Raw genomic sequence first — 17140 nt, 5'->3', positions numbered from 1 at the left:
TGTTTGTATTCTGCACCATTTTGAAAATCGAGAATATTCTCACTAAAGCAGGGGTCAAATTCATTACAACTACAATGTCAACAAAATATATAAATGGCAGAAGAAAGGTGGTACAGTTTCTTCATTTTTAAAGCAGAGATTGTCTTTTCAGGAGAACAAATTTGAAAACATTAACATGATGTTCTCATCACTTCTCATCCTAAAACCTGCTATAGATAATGTTATTTTAATTATCTTTTTTCTCCAAAGATTCTCAATAAAGGATTAAGCAGTGCTCACAGGAAAAATCTTATCCAGTCGTTTTTATATTGAAGGCAACTACTCAAGATTGACATCTATGTGAAATCAAGGAAAAAGCATCAATTGGGGTGAACTGAAATGATGTGAACCAATCTTTTAGGTCCCTCTGGTTCTAAAATTCTGTACTTTTTCACATGCTGGATATAGAAAGGCCCAGCTGTGTCATGCATATCTTGTACCCAAATCTAAGGAACTAGGCCAGGTACTGATTTTTTTTTTCCCCAATTGAACAACTATGGTATATGTTTGCCCCAAACAATAAACTGATAATCACCAAATGACTGGAACTCAGTTTCTTTTCCTAGCTTATAACTCTTTCCTGTAGGTATTAAAATAAAATTCTCAATTGTGGCCTTGAAAAATCTTTAATAATGATATCCTAATGGACCTTAACTCATATGTCTCAACTTTTGTCTCCAACAACCTGATAATACTGACATGTTTTCCACATGTTGACACTGGCTGGTCACAATACTTAGAACTTCATTCTGGATCTTTCATGCCTACTTCTTTTTTTAAAAAATTATAAGGTAGCAAGACTTCAGTTTTTATTAGATCTTTCACACAAACTTAAAGTTAGACTCAGAAAATACTTCTACAACTAAAAGAATACAACTAATCCATTCTACATGCACATATGGGTTGCACCAACGAAACAGAACTTTAGGGATTTGGGTGTGTGAGACATACCTCTTATTGCTTGTTTGTGTTTCAATACTTTTTGTACTTGTTGGTATTTTTGCCTAAATAAGACATAAATTCATTGAGGGCAAGAAATAGGTTTCTAAACTCTTCCGAAGCTTTTAAGAAACTATAATTTAATATGATACATATTTCTTAAAGTGTTAGATCCAGAAAACAAAAAATAGGAACAAGAGTTAATCAGTTTCTGAAATCTCACCCTTGCAAAGAAAAGCATGTTTACTTTTTTAGGAAAAAGATGTCTAATGGGAAACTTTAGAATATGTAGAAGAAAATGGGAGGGAGCGGGGCAGGAAACATGGTGGAATGAGACAGACATCATTACCCTGTGTACACGTATGATTACACGAATGGTATGAATCTACATTGTGTAACCATAGAAACAAAATTATGTACCCCATTTGTGTACAATGAATCAAAAAGCAGTCTGTAAAAAATTAAAAGCTAAATAAAAAATAAGAAAAAATTTAAAAATTTTAAAAAAAGGACATCTAGAGGCTAAAAACTCTGCCTCACTTTGTGGCACTATGAAGCAGTAAAGGTTCTTTGGCAATAAAAATATGCAGTCCTTTAGATTTTCTACCAAAGGTGTTTTAAACCCCTGGTAAAAATACAAGTCTTACATCTGCTAAAAAGAAAGGAAAAAAATACCATATGCAACTTCTACAGTCATCCTTGACATCCAACAGCTCTTTTTACTCTCAGGAACATACCTTTTCCCCTTCTGAGCTGGTATTTTCTTTAAGTAAGGAGACTGTGTCTTGAAGTACTTTCTGTATACAGACTTTTAGTTTCTCAAAATATTGTACAGACAACCACTTTGAAGAACAAGTTGACATGATTTCCAAAAGCTCCTTATTCTCTGAACCACTGACGTACTCCTTTTGGGTTTCCCTTAAGAGAAGTTCAACCAGAGTCAGGATATCTTCCTCATACTGATGGATTTCTAGTTGGATCCGCCTGGCTTCCTGCACTGTCCACTCTCTACGGCTCTGATCCAGGCAAGCTTGTAATTCTGTCTCCTTCTGGAGAAGCAGTTCAGTTTTTTGTTTCATAAAGTCTTCTTTAGCTGTTGCAAGCACTTCATTAATTTTACTTCGATGATCATCTAAAAACTGCCGGTAATCTTGCTCATTTTGTTCTTGAATTTTGTGGATTTCTTCTTGCTTTTCTCTGTTCCACTCACTCCAGGCCTTAGCCAATTCCGCCCTGACAACCACAGGGACTTCCTTGTTTTTTAACTCCAGCTCCTTTTGGAGAGAAAGAATCTTCTCTTCCAGTTCCTTGCCAGGTGTTACATTTTTCTTCATATTTTCAAGCTCACTTTTCCACTTCTCTTTAGCTTCAGACACAGCCAACTCCAGCTGAAGGACATTAACAACAAATGTTTGAAAAGTCTTTATGATTCTCCTCATTAATAACAAAATTAAACTAAGTAACTATTTAGGTTAACCTCTCAATTTAAGAGATTTAAAATTAAAATTAAAGGGAAAAATGAAATTTGGATATAATCTTGAAGATCTTTTCCTTCATTTTAGATCACTACTAGTTTGTGGCTTATGCTATCTATAAACATCAATTTCCTAATGGGGAACTAGAAACTGAAATTGGAAATGGAATATAAATCTACGAGTTCATTATGTATAAATGTATTTATAAAACCAACCAAAACTAATGTCAGAAAAATATTTCATATTAGTATCTTTTTCTTTTTTTTGGTGGTAGTGGTCCAAATGGTGATCGAATCCTGATATTTTTTAATACAGATAGTTTCAACTCTTATCTAAGCCCCCCTACAAATTAAGTGTCTTTTATCTAAAGCAAAAACAATCTCATAAGGAAATCTTACTATTAGGAATGTAACACACACCTGCATAATTATGTTAGTAAGCAAGCAAGGTAATTTTAGTTATTAAAAGTTCATTAAATGGCAATATCAAATGGAAAGTCATTTTTCATTAATCTCATTTTCTTTTATAACTGTATAAAAGGATAAGTAGATAAAACAGCAGCCATTAATCAAAAAGTAATAAGGTAATCAAAATCCAGTTCCAGTTCTGCACTGACTGCAGAGGCAGCCTATCAAAGGGCTTGAAGGAACAGACTTGTAGACAACTGCTGGCATTCATGGGTCACTATGGACCACAGGCCCACTATTCAACTTCTTTGAACCTCAGTGTCATTGCCTGTAAAGTAGGGATGATTGCAATGCCAATTTGATAGTGTTGTTTAGGATTAAATGACATAAGGAGATAATCCATTTGAAGTACTCAACCCAGAGCCTGTAGATAATGAAGACTCATATGTTACATAGCTTTTGCTACTTTTGGATGCATGGCCTTGGAGAAGTCACTTAATCTCTTTGGCACATACTGTCTTCACCTATGTAATGAGCAGTTGGAGAATGACCTTGAGTCCCTTTTACTTCTAATTCTCCCTCACTGTATTCAAAGAAGTCAGAAGGACACAACAGTATCAAAAGACAAAGACAGAACTGAGCACTTTAAAGGATTGACCTAGATAGTGATGATTCCTATAGTCGATCCTACTTACATATACTTGAGATGACAGCACACCTACTTACTAAATTTTCTATTAAGAGAACTCACCGTCTAACATAATCTCACAAAAGAAGTTATCATAAAATTCCTTTTCCACTAGAAGAATAATTCAGCAGTGACTTGAAACAAGTTTAAATAGTTTTTTAGAAAAAAAATGGGTCACATTGCAATGGATGCCTAAGAATTATTACCGGGTGACTTGGATAGATGTAGTGGGTCCCATGGAATTTAGATGACCTGCCCAACTTTAACAAAAAATGTACACCTTCTCAGGTGAAGGTCTATAAGGATAATTTGATAACATTAATCAACTCAAACCAACCAGAATCACCCAAAGAGCTTTTCAAAATCCTGGTGCTCAGGTTATACTCAATAACAATCAAAACATAGGCTGAGTATAGAAGTCAGGCAAAAGTATTTTTCAAAGATCCTCAAGTAATTCCAATGTGCAGCAAAGCTTGGGAGCTACTGAATTAACCTACTTGTTAACTCCAGAAACTAGTTTTAATGGTCATAGATCCTGAATTCATGACAACTCCAACTTTAAAGGGAATTCTCTGGTCAATGCTATGAATTGGGCCCTTTCTTCTAGCTCCTCTGGTTGGAGAGCGGATGTACAAGTTAACATTATGGTGTGTGGCTAATGTAATTATCTAGAAGAGTGTTACTCACACACAAATATGGTCCACAGACCAGCAGTATCATGACACCCAGGAGCCTGTAAAAGATGCAAATTCTCAGGACTCAGTCCAAACCCATCAATTCATTATCTCTAGATGGAAAGCCCAGGAATCTGTACCCTGACAGACACTGCAGGTGAGCCTCAGATTTGCTGAAGTTTCAGAAGCAACACAACACTGCCCTGTCACTTCTATATTTCTATACTCACATACATTCTGGCCTTTTGTGTTTTTTTTTTGTTTGTTTGTTTGTTTGTTTTAATTTTTTTTTTTTTTTTTTTTTTGCATTTTTTTTCTTCTGTGTTTTTAAGGAAAGATCTTTTGGTCTATTTTAATTTCTATATTCTACCCAACTTTATATTCTACTTGACTTCTGAGTTCTGAGACAAATATCCTCACTATTATATTCTTTCCTTTCTCTCCTTAAATTTTCTTTTGAAATATTTCAAACACATTAAAAAGTAGAGAATGATGTAACAAATACCCATGTACTACTACATAACAATTTTGATCTATGTTGAAATATTTCCTTAAGTAATGTGTAGAGTACAATGAGGAATACAAGATATGAATCATTTATAACTTCTGCTATATGCCACATTATCCTCTAAACGGTTGCACATGCTTGAAACTGCAATCCACTAAATTGTGTGTCATATAATTCAGAAGATTATATTGTTATGTTGTGTAATTCCTAAGAGAGGATTTATTTATTTATACACATGACATAAAATGCACCTTAAGTTTGTTTTGGTGTTTATCTCCCTCATACTGACAGGTATGGATGTTCTTTAACTGATTTGTTGTTGTTGTTGTTGTTGTTGTTGTTGCTTGGACTTATGGAGATTGCCTGCTCATACCCTTGGTGTATTTAGCCTTGGACTCTTGTTTATCTTAGGAATTTATGTGAACTCTTCATTATGTATTAGATTAATATTTCTCAGGCTTGGTTCATTTATTTTCCTTATTTTTATTCTCAATTTGACTTTGTTATTTATTGCAAACACAAAAATGTTTTAAGCGTTGGTACATATTTTAAACCTATTACTTTATCTTTACTGCTGGGTCCATTTGCCTCAAAATTGTGTTGTTATTAGAATACAGATCTGAAATATTTAACTTTATTTTAATTTTTCTATACTTTAACTTGAAAATGTTAACTCCATCAACAGCATTTATTATGAAGAATGGGGCTTTATAAACATTTTTCTGCAGAGTTACCTGGCTATCAAAAAATGATTTGTTGTGCAATAATTCCTCATTCTCTTGTTTTGAAACAATTTATTATGCTTTAATTCATAGTTGGGCCTATCAAGAAGTCTATATTATACTGAATTAAAAACAATTCTATTACTGCAATTCAACTGTCCAAGTTGTTGCTTTCCTGTTCTATTATATGTGAAAGCCGGACTGGGATTCCTTTTCCAGGACACTAAAAAATTTCTAGTCCTTTCTTTCGTTTTTCCAAATAAATTTTAGAATTATTGTGTCAAATTTCAAAAGTATTTTCAGTTTGTTGGCATTTTGAGTAGAATTGGTTTAGACTAGAAAATTAAGTTGAAGAATACACATGGATCACATGGTAATAATATCTGGGCTTTCCTTTCAAAGAACATGACATCTCTGGAGAGTTGGCTCTTTACCAAAGAGATTATGTTGTATGATGACTGACATGGCACAGAAAATCTTTACACACACAAGAGTATACAATATAGTTAATAGTAAACAGATAACCACCTGTTCTCAATCTTGTCCAAAGATAGCACAAGACACAATGGGAATTAATTTCTAAGTCAAGGTCATCTTCCTATGAGAGTCTTAAGATGCTAAAATACATTCTCTCTCCCTACACAACTTGATGATGATGAGAACAGATATCATGTGCTAGGCCCTTAGCTAATGCCTAATATGCATTGTCATGAGTAGGAAGAAATTTCCAGGACAGAGGTGAAAGAGGAGGCCAAGGTCAGGGAGAGGTTTTCCCCAAGTTCCTCTTCAGGACAGTCCTTACCCTTCTGGCCACAGAGATCTCTTGTTGCTCCTCCCACTTCTTCTGCTCCACTCTCACACGTGCTTTGTACTCTGCAAGCTCAGGCAGTTCTTCTAGCCATCGATGACGAGCATTTTGCACAGCTGTTTCTACCTATAGGACATTACATGACAAAGAGGCAAAGTAGGGTATAAAATTTCAAAAAGAGCTCATTTTCAAATAGCAACTACAATTTCATGTGCATTTGAAATTATGTCTCACAACAGTTCAGGTACACTGACTGTAAGTGCCCTACCTTATTCTGAACAGTAGATTCTAATTCTTCTTTTCTAAACTTCTCATGCTGTCCCCGCAAATGCCACAACAGAAAATGGGAATCATAAGACATCTGATGAACAATTACTATCTTATAAAACTACTATCTTATAAAATTTTAGGTGAAGTATAAATTGTTATTTCCTGTAAACTTCTACTTGTCTTGGGAAAAAGAAGAAGGTATACTAGAGGGCTATTGGTGCCAGCTGCTATCCAGGTCCCTACACCCACCTGCTCCTCCCTCCTCATACCTTCTGCACACACATGCACATGTACACATACATACACACATACATGTACCACTATGGTTTAGAGCCTTACACCTGGAAATTTTCCTGCTGTCAAGGATGAGTTTGTACAAAAGAAAAAGGCAATACCTCATTTTGGAGAATACAATGAATTATGAGGGCAATCTGGTTATAAATCTGTCACTAGTTACAAGATTATTAAATAATTTTTCTTTATTCCTTTCTTTAAAAATACATGCACATATACATACAAAAACAGTTGATATAACAGGCCACATTTCTTACTGACATATTAAATACAATTATGATAAACTGCAAGGAAAATATAGAGAAAAGACAAAATTCCTACAGAAATTTATATTCCTTTAAAAGGAATGAACAATTTCCTTTACACTACGATATGCTATTGTTTTTCTTGCTTGTCTTCATAAGATTTAGAGTTACATAAATACCAAAGAAGTGTCCTTAAACACATTTGTCTGTGGAACATTTTCTTAACTCAGCGACCATTTCAGAAAACTACTTTGTAATTAATTGAAGATGTCCTTGATACCATTACATACTGGCCTATATTTCCATACATTATGAATGCCCTGTAAAATCATGTAGAACAATATATTCAAGCAAAATTTAAGTATTGATCAAAACTTGAGTATATTTTTTAAAACTTGAGTTCAGGTAATATCTTTTTTAAGAGTTTATAATAAATAACATGTCTCAGGAAATAAATACATAAAAGATATATCAAGGTCTAGGAACCTTTTGAGGGTCAGAAACCCTGTCAGGCGGTCTGGTCTGTGAGGCCAAAACTATTTTCAAAATCATATTAAGACACAATATGGTTTTTCCACTCCCATCTCTCATGCACAAACGGCACAGTGTTCCGAGAGCTACGTGCTATGTTGATTGCAAAAATGCTCTGATATCAAACAGAATATGTATTTGGGTATTCTTATTTTTTAAAAAATTTGTCACACAATAAATAGATATAACCCATATAAACAAAAGTTCTTTAGAGTCCTCCATTTTTAAAAGTTTATAAGTTCTTAGACCAATAAACTCAAGAATCACTGTAATAGCTAAGATATAACAGGTAACTCATCTTTACTCTGTTAACACAAACTGTTTTTCTCAGTACAATACTTCTTTGAAATCAAGTCATTTGCCCCAGTTAAAAGCTAGTTTCTGAGTGCTTCAAAGGAAAGGCAATGGCACCACTTTTTGGCAACTGATGAGAATTACAGACAAAATTCCATTTAAGGGGCATGTCTGCAGATCCAAGTCCACATGGAGTCTTCAACACCAATATTGTTAAATATCTTATTCAAGTGTACTTATATCTATAACCATTTTGGTGGGAAATTTTCTATGAAATTAGATGTAAAAGGTTTGCATCTAATTAAATTGTGCTTCACTCAGATGGAAAACCACCATCTTTAACCTCAGGTGAAATCTCAGATCTTAGAGGAACAAACATTTTATAAACTGAAAGAAAATACAGAAAAACTACAGGGTGAGAGTTTTATGACAGAAATATAATGAAGAACACTTTAGGAACAGCATAAAAATGGTTTTCTATTCTAGAAATGCACAAAATTTTAAAAATATAAAGTTATAAACAAGTTCAAAAGTTGCACTGATAGACGGGAGCTCCAATAATTTCTATAATAATCATGCTTATTACCTGCTTGGCAATATTTTCACAATATTTGAACTCCAATTCAATTTCGAGTTTCTTCAAAGCCCCCTTGATAGCCGTTTCCTTCTCTTGTTCTAAATCTCTCTGGAGCTTTCGCCTCTGCTCTTCTACAATGACCTCCATGTCTGCCTTGGAAATGACATCCAGGGTGGCTGCTTGGTCAGTTTGGCTGCCACAGTCTGTGGTCTTCTTTCTCAGAGCCTTTACAGTTTGATCCAGCTTAGACTGCCACTCCTTTTCCAGCTGTTGTATGAGTTTTTGTTTCATCTGTTTTCAGAAGATCATATGAGAAGAAAAATGCTCAAAAACAAAAATTAGAATAGCTAGACAACAAAAGCAACCACAACTGTTTGAAAACCATCTAGACATTGTTATAGTAATTATCTGAGGTTCAGAAATTTAGACAATGAAAATATATTGTCAAGTAAAACTTGAATGTTACTCTTTGACCTTAACTATGTGACAAAAATCACAGGGAAGATTTAATTATGCTGTGTGAGGTCAGACTAACTTGCGCTCAGTATGCAACCTTCTGGAAGCTTTGATAATGCCACTAACCATGTGGCGTGATAAAAACAAAAACAAACAAAACAAAAATGTGCTATTAATATGGGTTTTGCCATCATCAATACATGTTTCCATAAATCAGCACTGAGTAAATGTAATTGGTTAATCTAAAAAAAAGTCTTTACTTAAAAATAGTTTACTAACGTGAACACACTGACATTTTATTTAAGATGTTAAATTCTACCAAGTAGAAGACTGCATTCAGAAGGAAAGCGTTACTGGAAGAATGTCTTGATTTTTCTACTTTCTACAATGTAGTGGGGTGGATCTAAACATAATTAGTCTTAGGCCAACTGTGAACTAGCAACATTTGCTTTTCCTTTTTTTAGTTCCCACCTCATAGGTATCCAAAGTTCTCAAACTGTATACCTGGCTACTAGATTAGTAGAAACTAAAAAGCAATTTTATGAAATAAACTTGGAAAAAAACTTTTTTTATTTCCAAGTACATATTTAAGATCACAATTTGGTCCTTAACTTTCTAGGAAACTATTAGCTTTCCTAAGCTCATTTGCCACTTAGGAGATAATAAATTTTGTACTTCCAAGTTTGCCCATTACTTCTTTCTTCTAATCCATTATAAGGATTATGTATTTGCTATTCGTATATATGTATGTGTATATATATTAGACTAGAGTTATCAGAATCACTGCACATTATGAAATTGGATCATGGGTTTAATTTTTAGGAATCAAGTAAGTTCCCAATAAACCCATTATATCCTGAACTTGGCTGAAGGGTCAAGAGAAGTTAACTTTAAAAGATAAAACTGGTGTGATAAGCTGCTAAGAGTCCAATTCTGAAAGGGAGAACAGACAATTATGTATATACTTGCTAATTAAAAATTATGTCTATCCAGGAAGAATTGTCCTCTATAATTTTTAAAACATAGTGACCAGAAAGAAATTTTAACCCACACCTCTTTCTGTTCCTTTTCCCAGTGTGCTTTGGCTAACATCACTTCGCTTTCAACCTGCTGCTTACTAACAGTTTCTTGCTCTTTCAGCCACTTGATTTTTTCCATTGTAAGAGTTTCTTGGTACTTTTCTTCAAGTTCCAACTTCAGTTTGCTTACAAATTCTTCTCTTTCCTCCAATAGCTGTCTCTTTAAACAAAATTCAAGTAAATATCTTTATACAATACTTATGGTCTCTCTGAGTTAAAGAGTTAAAACTTGTGCTTTGCTTACATAACAAAAACAAAAACAAAATAAGTCAACAAAAACAACCCTCTAACTTCTGTGGAGGAATGGCTCAGTTTGGCCTGCAATTGTATGAATAAGCCTTAAGGGGTATAGGAATGGCATTATGAATGGGAATGCTGATAGTCTTTGTCTTGTCTACACAGCCTGCACTGATTTCTACACAATCTGAAGAGTTCTGTGTAAGTTTTTTCCCCACCTATTTCTGAATAAGTAAAGCTAACACATGAAGAAAAGTCTGTGTTGACATATGCTTTAAGACATAATTGAACTTCTGCTTAACCTACAGCCTGACTCAAGTGTTTCAGAAAAAAGCACACATGAAACATGAAAATAAACCCTTGGCCTCTTGGTGTTGTCTTTTCCATGAATTCTGTATGTAGACTAAGTTTCCTACCTAAAGCTCAACCACAGTTGTATCCTGCAGAGAATGGGTACCCCAAAAGCTCCCTAGCCTGCTCCAGAGATTAGTTAATTCTTGAACTGTACATGTGAAAACATTTCCTAGGAAAACAAACTGGTATATCTTTGTCAACCTCCAAGAGATATGAAACGATTAGATAAACTCTCCTAAATACAAAGGTATTTCAGTTCTCATTGGCTTACAAAGACTGCTGAGGGCTGATACAGGTCTATAATTCAAAAACTGAAGAATTCCCAGAGAAGGAAGAAATTAAACATCTAATGCTCCAAATACACTGGACCTGTAAGTGGGGAGTAGGTGTGACTACAAAGTGATAGCAAAAGGGTGATTTTAGGGTCATAAAACTGTTCTGCAACCTGACAAATACATACAAGGATAAAAATCAATAAGCTATTCACCCAATTTGGGAGGAGAATAACTTCTTATACTGCATGATAATTTTAAATTAAAAAAAAAAAACTGCTAAATTTGTTGTTTTGGAAAGGGCCAAACAGCAGAAGTACTAACCTTCCTTCTTATACTTATGTACAAACACTCATAAGCCAAAATATCAGTCAGTAGCAGCTATTAATTGCAATTGACCTATTATATGAAATCCAATTTTATAGTCAAATTGATTCTTTAAAAAGTACCAAAAAAATTCCTGAAAAGAACGGCTTCTTTGAGAGAACTGCTCTTATGTTCTCGCCAATTTATATATTTTTAAAAACAGAATCATACTAGAGATCTTCTCCCTATTTTAATTTTTAAAACACTACTGAAAGTTAAGTTCTTTATTTCTAGATAAGATCCTTTTTAACTTTTTTGCTGCCAACACTGACTAAAACATCTCCATTTAGAAGTTCTTTTCCACTAAATGGTATGCATACATGACCTTCTTTCATCATTTTTAATGTATTAAAAAATAATCAAAATATTAGACGAACTGAATACCTCACCTGCTCTTTACTATTCTTTTTAAGTCCACAGTAGCAATAACTTGCTTTAATAGAACTTATTCAAAAGCCTCTCTATAGAACATTTATTCAAGTCTTTAAATTTATTTCTTAATCCTGAGGCAGGGGCCTTTCAAACTGGGGTCTGCAGGCTGGTCCCTAGCATATGGGAGGGTCAAATCTGTGTCCCACCGGGGGAGGGAAAAAGGAACTCAGGTGACTATCTCCATGTGGTTTTACTCCTGGACTGAGGGTAGCTTGGAAGAACCAGGGAAGTTAGAGCATCCACTGCACTCTTCCAGTTCTCCTGAAAGAGGTCATGCTAACACGCTGACCTTCCTCACCCTTCCTTATCACAAGACCATGTTCAAACTCCTGCCTGTCTTTCTTCCCAGAAGAATAAAATGAGGATTAGCTACTGTGAGAGAAAGGAGCCTGAGAAAAAGTAAGGAATGAACACACTGTGTACAACTCACAGGACCAGACAAAGCTAGGCAGTCAACACAAAATGAAACTGAGGAGCCATGGACTTTTAGCCTTAAAGTGAGTGTGGTCCACGCTTCTTTGCCTTCCAGAATAAATCTGCAAGGAAATATTTCCTCCTCTGTATATGCCATTTTCTACAAAGGTTTTAATAGTGATTTCAATATTTACTTTATTTCCTGAGCTATATTAGTGTGATGTAGCCGAAAGTGAAGAGACTTCTAGGGACACCATCCCCACTCACATCCCCCGCCAGAGTATTAGATTCAATGACAAACTGAGGCCTAAGAAGCCAGGTGATGAAGAATCATCATGAACTCTACCATACCTTCTGTTCCTGAGCTTTCTGCTCCTTTTCAATGGTCCTCCTGAGAGTCAATTCTAGATTATCCTTCTCTCTGCACACTTCTAGGTAACATTCCTGCACAGCAGTTATCTCCTTACTCAACTTCTCTAGGTCAGACCTTGGAGACACAAAACCAGCAACTAAATGACCTCAGAAAAATTAAAGAGCCGCATAACAAACAATATCCCTTCAAATTATGGACTAGGAGATTGGTTGTCTCTATAGTTGCAAAGCAGTTAAAGTCTTATTCTCACCTGAGCTGCGACTGAGTCCCTTCATAAATCTCAAAGAGCTGCTGCTTCTCCAAAGCATGCTTTGCTAATAGACTCTCACGTATTTGGGCTTTCATGGCCTCATGGTGCTGGTGGTAGGTCCTTTCGCACCTAGCAAAAGAGAAGGAGATCTAAGGCAAAGCTTGGCATTACTAGAAACACTAGAATGAATTGGTGTCCTTCCTTTCTCCCCACCCCTTCCCTATAATGCCAATTGTAACAAAGGTCAGATTGCTTTTCTTCAACTAAAAACAGCAATAACTAATTTATAACCAATAATCTTATGAGAATCTTCAAAGTTTTCTTTTTTCGTGTTTCTACAGAAAAATTACAAACTTGGATATGAGAATGTCCCAGTCATTCAAACGGAGTAGTCTATATTGAGAACTTCTGTTTATAAAGAAACTAATTCAAATAATTGAAGGTGTGGTTCCAAAAGTTATACATATTAAACATAAATACTAGCAGTATTTAACTCACATGTAAGTTATGTCCCAAAAGTCTGTTTCCAAGTTTATGATTTGGTATTTGGAAGACATATTCCCTCCCACAGATTTCTTCTTTATAAAAAAGTTTCCAAGACTAGCTTTAAAAACAAGCAAACAACAAAAACCCCACTGAGCTACAATATTTCAGTGAACTACAATCTTGATGATGCTACAGAACCAATGTTTCTATGTTTCTATGGAAAATGTGTTCCAAATTCTAATTTGAGAAGCCAGGCACTTATCTCTGCCAATTCAAGATCTCAACAGGGAAAATTCTTCTACGCATCTTTTTTTGGGGGGGAGAGGTGGGGGTTGTCTTGGAGGAAGGGGGACCCAGGATCTTGCATCTATATAGATTTACCTATCCACAGTTTCCTGTTTATCACGGTCAAAATCCTGTACCATTTGTCTCATTTGATTACACAAGTCTTGATTTGTATTTCTTAGTTTTTCTTCAGCTTCTTTAAGTTCCTAGACACAAAAGAATGAAGTGTTTAGGGGAAACAAACATCATTTTCATCAATTCATCTACCTTCATCTTTTTAACATCCTCTGTGCTCAACTCTACCCTATAACATCTGAAATAATGTCATTTTCATAATTCTACAAAAGTCTCTTTAGGCCTTGATAAGAGCATAGATTTATTTGATAAATAGCTTTCTGATAGGAATAAAAGTTAATATTTTGTATTTGTTTTGAAATATATTAAATGAAAAATTTAACCAGAAGTACTGGCTAAATGATACTTAAAAATGTCTTAGAATTCAATAATCTTCAGTAATTGCCTAAATAAGCAAGATTTTACTTTTTGGTCTAAGGTTGGCTGAGAAGGGAAAAACACCTATATCAGTCACTCCATTAGAGAGACAGGAAACAGGAATTACACAAAACTTCCAAAGAAACCACCACCCAAAACCACTAGGACAGGGAAACAACTGGATTCCATAATTGCCTGTTGCTATACTTCAGTACTAACTCACATTGCCTCTGTAGCTTTTAAAAAGTCTATTTATATCCTTCATATTTAATAAGGTCATAAAAATTCTCATTAAAATATAGGACATTTTTTAATCACCTGATTTTGTTGTTTTAAAACTTGAATTTCATTTTTAAGTTGCAGTACATCATCTCTGACAAGCACATCAGAAGAAGAGGAGTCAGGCAATAATTGATCAGTTGGCTTTTCTGAAGTATCTGCTTTGGTCTAAATGTTAAAAAGAAGTCAAAAGTTTTTTGTTTTGAAATAATTTCATACTAATCAAAAAAAAAAAAAAAAAAAAACGCAAGACAGCATATGTATAATTTCACTCATCTTCCCCAAATATAATACTGTTATCAAAATCAGGAAATTAACACAGACGCAATATTATCAACCAACCTACAGATATCATGTAAATGTCTCCAGTTTTCCTCTGATGTCCTTTTTCTTGGTCCAAAATCAGATTCATGATTCCACACTGCATTAAGTTGTTATGTCTCATTAATCTCCTCTAATCAATAAAAGTTCTTCAGTCTTTGTCTTTCACACCCATGATATTTTTTTCTAGGAGAACTAACCAATTACTTTTTAGGATATCCTTCAATTTGAGTTTGTCTGATGTTATTTCTTTATTAGATTCCAGTTACACATCTTGGCATGAATGACAAGAAATGATATATGTGTGTTGTAGGAGACACATGATATCAATATGCCTGTTGAAGGCAATGTCTCCCAAGCATCTCCATTGTAAATCTACTCCCTTTTGGCTTGTAAAATAATAAATATCTCGTGAAAAGATACTTTGAGACTAGGCAAATATCCTATTTTTCATCGTACTCTTCAAGAGTAGCATTTATTCTATTTTTGTAAATATTTTTAAAAGTATCAACTCATATGTTTTGTTTAATAGGTACAATTTTAAAGCTTTATGATAGACTTTGACAAATTGCTTTTTAGAAAGATCACATAAATGATACCATTGGGTGATACGAGTCCATCCAACATTCTTTGCCTCCATTGCTAATGATTATCTTTAAATAATTATTGTCTAACGGGAAAGGGGCATCTGACATTTGCTTTTCTTTTGTATTTCTTGTGTTGCCACGGAGTAGAATCTCATTTATATATTTTATTTTTTTCCATCTTTCCACATCTAAGTAACTTTGCATATTTTTCCTCTTACTATCTGAATGTTTTCCATATCTGTTTTTTTGAGCTCTTTATTGAGGGGGAGTCAATGATTTCTTAAATTCATCTACTTTATTTGACTTGTTGGCATATCATGTACCTGGCTGTGAACTCTTTTCTCTAGTGTTTAACAAATATCTATACCAACTTTTGTTCTACTCCTGGCAGGGAAGCAGGTATACCATGTTCATGAAGACTTTGGACTAGTCTTCCAATTCAGTATAAAGTGTAAGTATTCATTCCTTCAGAGTCAAATCAGTTCAAGTACTTTTTCCTTTTCACCTGCCACCTTTTCCAGAAGATGTTTCTACTACTCCAGTCAGAATAAGAGCTAAGAATATCTACTCCCCTGGCTTCTCTCTAAATGTAGGTAATACGGTGGGTATGAGACTTTTAAAGATTTTATTTACTTCCTGGAATGGGCTTCAGTTTTTAAAAGACTGGCTTCTACTTTTAAAAGTTTATGATACTTATTTGTGCTTTTTCCAGACTAGTGAGTTTTTATTACTAGGAATAAAAGTCTCATCATACTAATACACTGAAAAGTGTTTTTCATGGCTAGATTTTACACCTGGTTTTGATGAATCATCACACTGCAAGCACACAGGGACTAGATACTTGGACTTGTCAGCATAGTATCTTTAAAAAGATCTTTAAAATTAAAAGATCACTTTAACGTCACAATAAAATTTCTTCTCAAAAGTGGAATATTAAACACACTATCTTCAAGAAAACAAGAAATTTAATACACCAACTGTATGTCTAAAAAGATTCTAGATAGAAACCTTCTGAGTTGGCTACTGAACACTGTCTATCTAGTACTTTTGGAATCAGATTTTGGCTTCAACCACAACTTAAGGTATAGTAAAGCTGTTCATTGAGAATCAGACACAAAAAGTTCTGTGTTCACAAAATATTCAGTGTAGATATGGTTGCTAGTAAGCCAATCTGGTTTACCTCAGGCCTTTACCACATTCTAAACACAACCTATCTTACTGGCCCTGTTGGTCAACTGGAGTGAATGAAATAATATTTAATCTACTCCCCATCACTGTCCAGTGCTATGTATGGGCAGTATCCCAATTTTCATCACATTTACTATCATGGAAATGTCACTGTTACGGTTTGGATGTGAGGTGTCCCCCAAAAGTTCATGTGTGAGACAATGCAGGAGAAATGATTGGGTTGTAAGAGTCTTCACCCAATCAGTGATTTAATCCCTGATGGGATTAACTGAATGGTAACTGGAGGCAGGTAGGGTGTGGCTCCAGGAGTGTTTCACTGGGGGCATGGCTATGAGGTATATATTTTGTATATGGCCAGTGGAGTCTCTCTCTCTCTCTGCTTCCTAATCACCATGTGAGCTTCTTCCCTTTGACACCCTCTTCTGCCATGATGGGACCTTAAGTCCCAAGGAATGGAGCTGGTCTTCTATGGATTAACACCTCTGAAACTGTAAGCCCTCTAACAAACTTTTCCTGTCCTACAATTGTTCTGATGAGTCCTTTTAGTCACAGTGGCAGAAAAGTTGACTAAAACAGTCATAAAGCAGTATTTTTGGGTTTTGTAGAGAAACAATTTTACTATTAAAGATAAGGTTCCTGAGCAAGAATTCATTTTAAATAAACCACTGCTATGAGGTCATATGACACGAAAACAAAAAATATAACCCTCTGTAATAATTTTGAATTGTTCTACATAAAATAAATGTACATAAAATATACTATAAAGTATGTATAAAGCAATAAATATATCCATATTGT

General features: G+C 34.6%; 1 protein-coding gene across 7 annotated transcripts in view; it reads right to left on the bottom strand.

Moving 5' to 3' along the window:
* Positions 1-17140, bottom strand: part of Cep152 (centrosomal protein 152) — a 93833-nt gene that overhangs the window by 23528 nt on the left and 53165 nt on the right. For 5 of the 7 annotated variants that reach the window (XM_047540019.1, XM_047540020.1, XM_047540021.1 and 2 more), the window contains 8 exons: positions 14286-14414; positions 13572-13681; positions 12705-12833; positions 12433-12568; positions 9981-10166; positions 8481-8762; positions 6255-6386; positions 1716-2366 (listed from right to left, as the gene is read on the bottom strand). In XM_047540019.1, the coding sequence (XP_047395975.1) occupies positions 1716-2366; positions 6255-6386; positions 8481-8762; positions 9981-10166; positions 12433-12568; positions 12705-12833; positions 13572-13681; positions 14286-14414 (1755 nt within the window). The remainder of the gene's footprint in view (positions 1-1715; positions 2367-6254; positions 6387-8480; positions 8763-9980; positions 10167-12432; positions 12569-12704; positions 12834-13571; positions 13682-14285; positions 14415-17140) is intronic. The other 2 variants (XM_047540024.1, XM_047540026.1) reach the window with 1 other exon arrangement.

Source organism: Sciurus carolinensis, chromosome 2 (assembly GCF_902686445.1).
Source record: "Sciurus carolinensis chromosome 2, mSciCar1.2, whole genome shotgun sequence".
NCBI lineage: Eukaryota > Metazoa > Chordata > Mammalia > Rodentia > Sciuridae > Sciurus > Sciurus carolinensis.
Note: the sequence above shows the minus strand (reverse complement) of the source record. Positions and strands in the feature narration are given on the sequence as shown.